This window comes from Pteropus vampyrus, unplaced genomic scaffold (assembly GCF_000151845.1).
Source record: "Pteropus vampyrus isolate Shadow unplaced genomic scaffold, Pvam_2.0 Scaffold10, whole genome shotgun sequence".
NCBI classification, from domain to species: Eukaryota; Metazoa; Chordata; class Mammalia; order Chiroptera; family Pteropodidae; genus Pteropus; species Pteropus vampyrus.
This window is the reverse complement of record NW_011888791.1, coordinates 482,938-492,871: the sequence shown is the minus strand read 5'-3', so window position 1 is coordinate 492,871 and position 9,934 is coordinate 482,938. Positions and strand designations below refer to the sequence as shown.

Here is a 9,934-nt window from a genome sequence, read left to right as displayed (position 1 = left end):
TAATAAGACTGGGAGACTTAGGAGCTTTGTTTAGTACATAGAAAAAGGCACAGAAAGGCAGCCAAAATGGGAAGACAAAGAAGCAGAAACCATAGCAGAGAACAGAACAGCGATCCATGAATAATGGAGTCAAACAATCTAACAGATGCGGAGTTCAAAACACTGGTTATAAAGATGCTCAAGGAACTTTGGGGAAGTGTAGATGAATTCACTGAGAACTTTAACAAAGAGAGAAAAAAACATAAAAATGGAAATGGAAGTTATAAAAGGGAACCAGTCAGAAATGAAGAACACATTATCAAGATGAAGAGTATATTAGAAGGAATCAACAGAATGGATAAAGAAGAGGATTGAACCACTGATATAGAGGACAGAGAAGCCAAGGACACTCAATCAGAATGGCAAGAAAAAAGAAGCTAAGACTATAAAAATAATTTAAGGAGCATATGAGACACTATTAAGGGTCAAAATATCTGTCTGATTGGCATACCTGAAGGAAAACAAATGTTGAAGAGCTGTTTGAAGAAATAATGATGGGAAACTTCCCTCGCCTGGTGAAGGAACTAGACATAAAACTAAGGAAGCTCAGAGAATCCAAATAAACCAAACAAACCAGGAATTCAAAGAGACCCATACCAAGACACATCATAATTAAAACGCCAAAGTTTAAATATAAAGAAAGAATATTAAAAGCAGCAAGAGAAAAGCAGTTATTACCTACAGGGAAGCACCCATAAGACTGGCAGCTGATTTTTCAAAAGAAAGTATGCAGGACAGAAGGGTTTGGCACAAAATATTCAATGTGATGAAGACTCAGGATCTACAACCAGGGATACTTTATCCAGCAAAGCTATCATTTAGAGTCAAAGGAAAGAAAAGGAGCTTCCCAGACAAAAATAAGCTAAAGGAGTTTATTACCACCAAGCCAGCATTACAAGAAATGTTGGAGGAACTTCTTCAAGAAGAAAAAACATGTATAGAAAACAAAAACAGGAATAAAGAATGGTAACAACTACATTCTTATTAATAAGTACCTCAAGTGGAGAAGAATTAAGTGCTCCATCTATAAGATAGAGTGGCTGAATGGAAAGGAAAACAAGACCCATACATGTTTCCTATAAGAGACTCACTTCAGATTAAAAGACACACACAGACTAAAAGGAAGGGGATGGAAACAGCTATTGCTTTAATGGACCTAGAAGGTATTTAAGTCAGACAGAGAAAGATAAACATTATATGATTTCACTTATATGTGGAATCTAAGGAATAAAAAGAGCAAACTAATCAAAACAGACTCACAAATATAGTAAACAATTTGATGACAGACAGAGGGGAGGGGATTTGGGGGGATAGGAGAATGGGGTGAAGGGTTAAAGAAGTACAAATTAGTAGCTAATGAATGGTCACAGGGATGGGGAGCACGGCATAGGGAATGTGGTTAGCATTAATATGTTGGCTAGGTGGAGGGTCAGGGGAAAGAAGGATCAATTGGGGGGATCATTTTATGAACTATATAGATGTCTGTATACTTGAAACTAATTAAAATAATTTTTTTTTTTTAAAAAGAAGCCAAATACAAAAGGCCATATATTGTATGATTCAATTTATATGAAATATCCAGAACAGGCAAATCCATAAAGACAGATAGCAGATTGGCAGTTTTCAGGAGCAGGAGGGTGGGAGAAATACAAAGTGACTGCTAATGGGTATGGAATTTCCTTTTGGGATGATGAAAGTGTGCCAGAATTAGACACTGATGATGATTGCACAACATCGTGAATGTAGGAAATACCACTGAATCGTACACTTTAAACTGGTTAAAATCATGAATTTTATGTTATATGAATTTTACCACAAGGCAAAATAGTCTCCACCCCTGCTGCTGTTTGAATGTACCACTCCTTCTTTGCACCAGCACAATACTAAGTTTATACCTTTATTGAGCATCTTTCACATTATACCACAAATTATATATCCTTGTGTCTGTCTCTCTACCAAACTATAAGCATTTTCAAGAGAAAAGTTGTGTCCTATTCAGATTTGTTTCTCTATTACCTTGTTCAGTGCCTGGCACAGAATAAACCCCCCAAAATACTTGCTGGATAAATAAATGAACAAATTAGTTGAACTCAAATGACCATTCGAAAAAAGATTCGCTCTTTCTCTGGGTCTCTTGATTTATTGTTAAAATTATCCCCTGGGGAAATTTATTTTTCATTTGCAAATATATTGTGATGTTCTCAGGGCTGAAGCCTTTAGTGTGAGAAAACAATACAAGCAGCTCTGACAGTTCCCCGGGGGTCCCCCTAAAACTTTGACCTTCCAGCTTCTGCCAGTCTTAACCTAACATTTGCTGGAAGTGCAGTTGCAATGGCTTCAGGCTCGATTATTCAAAATATTCTCAACAGCCGAGCTCAAAAATGCTTCTGCTGAGTCACCCTCCATCCAGCACAAAGCATTTTTTTAATGATGTTTTCATCGGCCTTCTGTGGTGTAAATTGCAAATATTGCAGCCTAGCTCTACAGAGGTAGGTTAAATGACTTCACCTGGGTCAGGCGACAAATGATGAAATAGGCGATGCATCAAGTTGGAAGAGACTTCAAGGGGGTCTTCCTCTCTATGCTCCTACATTTAACTGCTATGTATTTGTGGGATTCAGGGTTATAAATTTCCCCAAAACACCCGCTATCAGATAAAGATTTTGAGATACAAAAACTTCTTCCTCGGCTTTAGCTCCAATTCTTTATGATATGGTTGGAGATGTTCTTTCTTGTTCTAGCTTGTGTGGAGATGGGGATAGGAGTTATTAACCATTTCCCCAATATTAGCCCTATGTACCCTCAAAGTGATTTTTAAATTATCCTCTTCATTCTTCTATATTAAAATTTATAATCCTTTCATTTAAGAAAATGTGGAACCTATCATATGCCAGGAACTCTGGGTTCCAACATAAATAAAATATAATCCCTCTCTTCAAGGTGTGAGTTCATAGTCTTTCTTTAGGGTTTAAGTGAAGTTCCTATTTCTGACTCTAATCCAGGTTTGTAAATTTACCAGCTGGCAAATATTTCTTTACTAGCTTATTATTCTGTGTGCTTTTAATAAATGAAAAAAATCAGTGGTAATCTCTATGTTGTGCCAATAATCAGCAGCCTGTAGACAGGTTGGGATTGTCTGTGCCCAGTCACATGGAAATCCCTTCAATTACCTGAAATGGAGATACAGAGTAGAAACTTGAAAATAATTGCTTTCTAGCAGTAAGTGTAGAGTTCCATGGAAATATCCCCTCTGACACACAGTATCCCCAGATCTGACATCACGGAGACACCTCGTCTGGCTTGACTGATGCAAACAGGGCTTTTCTGAGAAACTCCACAGCCACCAACAGTGTCCTGAAGTTCTAGTCACTCTGTATGGTTCCCAGAACTGTTTCTGAGGGATATGGCAGGCAGAATTAGAACATATTTCTCTATTATCTAGGACAGAGGTCCCCAACCTTTTTGGCTCCAGGGGCCAGTGCTCCTATGAGAATCTAATGCTTGATGATCTGAAGTGAAGCTGAGGTGGTGATGCTACTAGCGCTGGGGAGCGGCTGTAAATACAGATGAAGATTCACTCACTTGCCTGCTGCTCACTTCCTGCTGTGTGGCCCGGTTCCTAACAGGTCACTGACTGGTACTGGTCCACGGCCTGGGGGGTTGAGGACCCCTGATCTAGGAGACCCAAGGAGATTGAAGCCATCACTTCCTTTGCTGACTCAATATCCTAGGGAGAGGGGATGTATGGGGTCCCTGGTCTGCTTTGAAAGGGATATGATAAGATTCCAAAACATGCAGCCTGCCTCCAACAGTAATGCTGACTACTCAAGCAGCCAGCATATCTCTGTCATTTAAGCCACCTGTAAAACAGAGTTACACAGTAGAAGGATTTGGGAACAAAAGATGTTCTGTTAAGTAAACAACCTTTTTTTTTTAACTTTAGGGGCTAATTTTTTTTTTTTTTTTAACTAGTGATAGTCTCCTAAGAGAGAGATGTATTGGTTTGTAGTTACCGGTCATTCATTAGTTCCGATCACAAATGCTATTAATCTGCTATGGCTGGTCAGCAGGGCATTTGAGGGTCTGCTTTGGATGAAAAGTGACTGATTCCTCTTAATGCTTTTTGTACCATTTTCTTGTATGTAACTATATCATAGCTAAATATCTGCCTTGTTTATCACTCTTAGTTTGAGTTCCCCCAGAAGCTGACGCTGGGACAAAGATTCAAGTGCAAGGAATTTGTTTGAAAGGTGATCCCAGGAGACACTGGTAAGAAAGATAAGGAAGGGAAGTTAGTCAAAAAAGAATGATTACCAAGCAAGTTACCTCATGAGTAACTGGATCCTGATCTGATGGGTTAACTCTGGAAAACAAGGTATTACACAAATCTCAGAGTTATCACACCTGAGGAGTGAGTAAATTAGGGTATTTATATGCCAATTTCCATCAGTCATTGATTGTTTCTGTGTAACGTTAATTCTATAACCATATGAGGAAAATGAACCTTAATTCCTTCTTCATTTCACATGAACAATTTAATGCAAGATAGAACACATGCCTAGATGTAAAGCCAGAACTTTAAAGTATCTAGAAGAAAACATAGGAGAATATGTGTACAACCTTAGGGTAGGTAAAGATTTCTTAGGCAGGACACAAAAAGCACTAATAAAATGCACCTGAAAAATTAATAAACTGGACTTCATTCAGAATGAAATACTTCTGTTCCTTGAAAAACATTGTTAAGAAAATGAAAAGGCAAATCATAGAATAGGAAATATACTCAATACATATATCTCACCAAAGACTTGTACCAGAATATGTAAAGAACTCATACAAATCAACAATGCAAAATATTTGAACAGACATTTCATAGAATAAGGTATACAAATGGCCAGTAAGCCATTTGAATGGGGTTTGACATTATTCATCATCAGGGAAATGCAAATTAAAACCACAATGAGATACCACTATACATCCACTAGAGTTGCTAAAATTAAAATGATCTGACAATGCAAATGTCGGCAAGGGCAACTGGAACTCTCATATTTTGCTGACAGTAGTGTAAAATGGAATAACAGTATGAAGATTGCTTTGGCAGTTTTTTTTTTTAAATAGACTTAAACATACATCTCTGAAGAACCCAGCAATACCACTCCTAGGTATATATTGAAGATAAACAATAGCACATATATACAAAAAAGACTGGTACAAAAATGTTCATAGCAGCTTTAAAAACAGCTAAACAAACAAACAAGCAAAAAAGCAGAAAACCCAGATGTCCATCAACAGGTGAAGAATGAACAAATTGTGATACAACAGGATGTTGTTCAGCAGTAAAAAGATATGAACTACTGATACACATAACAACATGGGTAAAGCTAAAATTACACTGAGCAAAAGAAGCAGAAATAAAAGAGTACATCCTGTATGGTTTCATATATATTAAATCCAGGAACAGGAAAGCTGAGCTATAGTGATAAAAAATCAGACCAGTGGTTGCCCTTGAGAGTTGGCGATTGACTGGAACGAGAAACTCTTAAGGGAATTTGGGGCTTTTGAAAATGTTCTACATTTTGTTTTGGATAGTTGTTACATGAATGTATACAAATGTCAAATCTTACCTAATTAAACATTTTATATCTGTGCTTATTACTGTATAAAATTTTATCTAAATAAAGATTACAGATTTATCTGTAAAAAAAACACAATGACATTAAAAATATGAGGTAATTTGCTCCATGTTCTGCCTTCCTATTAGACTGAAAGCTTCAGGAGGGCAGAAGCCACACATCTTGTTCGTTATTATATCCCCAGCACCTAGTACAGCTTCTGGGACCTCTTGAATGCTCAAGTCACGTTTGTTAATATCATAGGTTTTGTTTTTTTTTTTTAAAGGGCCTCTGTCATGAGCTGTGGCTTTCTATCTCCTTTTGCAGATATGATCTGTTCTTGGCAGATGCTGGTGACCCCAGAAGCTCAAGCACAGGTGCATTGTCTAGGAAGGGAGCTTGCAGGTGGGAACCCAGCGGGGCCCTGGGTGTCCTTGGACACTGACAGAGTCCCAACTGTGAGCACCATCTGCTCCTGTGAAGGGTGTTTGACAGCATCCACAGCCCTGGACCTGGAAGGTGAGTGCCTCTGAGACCGAATGTCAGAATCTCACTCTCATTCTCCTGCCTGTAGGGAGCCATGGAAAGTCACTTTAACCCTGCAAAAAGAAAGTACTAATATGTGTGCCACTTTGTAATTTACCAAGTATATTCCCCATATGTGATGTTATTTTATCTTCCTTATGACCCTATAAGGTGGTATTTACTAACCCTGTTTTATAGAGAGGTTAAGTGACTTTCCCAAGGTCACACAGCTGGAAAGTGGCAGAACTGAGATTGAAACCAAGTTTCTGACCATTTACTACTATATTAAATGCAGTGCTCATGTGTCATTTAAGGACCTTCAGAAGCAGTTTCTGAAATCTGACCCCTTCAAGCTCTACTGGACTAATGGAAAGATAAGTAACAAATATCCCTTGCCTTGAATGCAATTTATTCTATATGCTTCTGAAAGATTAGAGTGCCTGGACAACCATTATGATAGTGTCACTGCCTTGTGCAAATTTTCCATGCCCCTTACCACCTACCAAGTAAAATTCACTCTCCTTAGCTGTTGTTCCGCGCTCTTCTGTTCAACTCATCTTTGTGGCCACATGTTCCTTAAAAAATCTTGCATTCTAGCTATATGTCACTATTCTTATCTCTGCAACTTTCGCTTCCCAACTTGCCCTCCATCCTCCCTTTGGACATCTTTTCTCACCCTTCAAGTTAGGACTGAAATGTCACTGCCATTCCCATTTGTAGATGTTTACTTCATCTGAATCCTTTGAGCACATGATTTACACCTTACACTTGGTATTAACTGTCAGGTATGATAAATATCTCCCTGTTTCATTAAATCCTGAGGTCGGGGAAGACTAGATGCATGTTTTACCCATTTCTGTAAATCCTATGGTGACTAGCATAGGTACACATTGTAGATATGTAATCAGTACTGTGTAGAGTGAAGGAATTACCACCTTTCCAAACACCGTCCATACATTTAATGCCTTTTGACATGTATAGTTTTAAAAAATGTTTGCATTACAACTTTTTGAATTTGATTAATATACATCTTCTGTATATATTGCTTCTGATTTGACACAGACTGGGCGAGTGCCTAAATTCTTTGCAAGTGGGGTGGGCACATGGAGAGATTGTGAAGTCCACAGTTCTTCTCTGGCTGTGTAACCTTGGACAGACTGCTTCTACTCTCAGGAGGACCTTATTTTGCCTCCATCTACTCAATGGGGGAAATAGTCTGCTTCTTTATTCGGCACACGGTAATTGGGAGTACAAATAAAATAACAGATGTTTAAGTGCTTTGTCAACTATAAATCACCCAGACCTGTCATTTAGTTGGACCTGCTGTTTGAGACACACCTATTATTGCCGGCAGCATTCCACCCATTTTCTTCTCTCTTTTGGAGAGAACTTGACCATCTATAGGCAGTATGTCTAGGGGGCTGCAGGATGATTGAGGAAGTAACCCTATTTCCTGAATAGCGGGTGGAATTAGGGCTGTGTTGTGGTGGGTTAGAGGTATGCAGGGACATTATCTTCTGAGAGGCTGCTGTGAGGAAGGAGCACACACTTTTTCAGGCAGCCCGGGAGAGCAGCCTAGTCCAGTGCGTAGAAGTTACAAGGAGTCAGCCAGTTTTTAGAAATGTCTTAGAGCACTGGATGGTGGCATCAGCTGCCTAAAGGAAAGGAACAACCCAAATGCTGCAGAGGCGAGACCACAACTCCACCTGAAAGTGGTAATTACCACCACCATTTTGTGCACCAAAAGAAAGTGCGCCAGCGCCAAAGCGACGCCCACAACCCGAGAGCCCCCTACAGGAGTCTCTGGACCCTGCCCATTGGCTTGCAGCGGAGGGAAGGGTGGGCCTTGGGTCACCGCGCTTTTTGATTGGTTAGCTGTGACGATTGGCAGGTGCCCACCGTCTGGGCGCGCCGGGAGGCCGGACATGGCGGAGGCGGGAAAAGAACAGGCGGGCCATGGGCTTCCGGGCGGAGACGTGGCACAGTGGCCTCTGCAGCGATATGGCCGCTTCATGCCCTCGGGCACGGGAGAGCCGCCTGAGCCTGGCCTGGAAGCTGGCACGGCCTCTTCCGCCACGTGGAAGGTGAGGCCGGAGGGCATGAAAGACCTCGAGGCACTTACTCCCTCAGGAAGGGAAAACTGCGGCTGTCGCAAGCTAGTTCCTGAGTGCCAGGCGGACAGGAGGAGGGGACAGCGAGGGACTGGCAGAAATGGTTAACCGATAGCTAACATAGGAGATACATAGATAGATAGATAAGATGAGGTAAGATAAAATAAATATGATTGAAACCTAGTATATTCTCAAGTGATTATGCGAGGGAGCAGTAAACATTCATATATTCAATAGATATTTATAATGAGCATAAATTATGTGTTAGAATTTGTTAAGGAGGCTGGAGATATATCCGTGAACAAAATGTAAATGGTCCTTTTCTCGTTTATGTTTTTAGTCTGGTGGAGAATTAGTATTTATCTAAATGTAACTGTATAATTGTGTAAACCAGTTCCACATCCCTTATGTGGAAGAGAAGGTTGAATAGTCCATAACCAAGATGTCATGCTACAGGCAGTCAAACATTCACACAGAGTAAATTTGTATCCTAACTTTGCACTGAATTCCTGTGATCTTGGTGAAGTTACTTATCCTCTCTGTACCTTATTTATTTTGAAATAGAGGTAATAATAGTACCTATTTCAGAAGATTATCAATATTGAATATGTTAATATATATAAATCACCTAAAACATACCTCGTATAAAGTTATATAAGGGTTTGCTGTTATTATTATTTTTTTGTCCTGATGTTATGTTTTAATGCCACAGGTTGCTAGGTATTCAGTTCCGTTTGGTCTATTTTGACTACTGCATGTGGGCTCTAGAGTTTTGGAGTATGTCTGTTGGTGTGGTTTGGGCAACAGTGGGTAAAAAGTGCAAAAGAAACAACAGATATTCAAGGTAAAGGACACAACATGTGCAAAGGCCCTGCACCTGGAGAAACCACAGCATGTGTAATGTACAGAAAAAAAGAGAGCTGGTGCTTAAGGAGAACATGGTGAATGATAGCATGAGATGAGGTTGGGGTGGTAGGCAGGTGCCTTATGAATATTATCCTAAAACTAATAGGAAGCTACTGAAAAGTTTAAAGTAGGAGCATATTCATCTGTGAAAGATCAGTCTGCTGAATAGTGGAGATGAAATTGGAAAAGATATGAGTAGATTCAGAAAGATCACTTAGCATGCTATTGCAGTGTGATAGGCAAGAGCTGATAATGACTTAGACTGAAGGGTGTTGGTGAAAGGGGATGATGGCAGTAGAGGTGGGAAACTGGACATATTAAAGCTATATTTTGAGGCTAAAAGAGTAGGAGTTGGAGACTGATTGAATATGAGTGGCGAGAGTAAAGGACTTCTGGGTTTCAAGCAGGAGCAGCTAGATAGGTGGTTTGGGTATGGGAAACATTAGAGGAAGAACAGTGAGGGAAAGATCCAAGACTTTAATTTTGGTTGTACTGAGTTTAAATATGTTTTTGAAGCATCCATGTTGAGATGTTCAGTAGATGGTTGGGTGTACTGGTCTAGTCTCAGAAGAAAGATCTGTTCTGGAGATATAAATGTGTTATTGGCATGAAAGTGTGTCATAAACATAAAGGGGGTGTTTATAGTCATGAAATTATATGAGATTCCAGGACCAAGCACTTGTAGGTCAGATAGAGGGGACAAAGTCTGTAAAGAAGATTAACAAGGGACAGAGTTGGGAGGCA

At 39.7% G+C, this 9,934-nt stretch overlaps 1 protein-coding gene across 1 annotated transcript in view; it reads left to right on the top strand.

Annotated features, from left to right (window-relative positions):
* Positions 1 to 8,098: 8,098 nt before the first annotated feature.
* Positions 8,099 to 9,934, top strand: part of REC114 (REC114 meiotic recombination protein) — a 112,828-nt gene continuing 110,992 nt past the window's right edge. Inside the window, 1 exon segment of the mRNA XM_011375483.2 lies at positions 8,099 to 8,257. Within this exon segment, the coding sequence (XP_011373785.1) occupies positions 8,099 to 8,257 (159 nt within the window).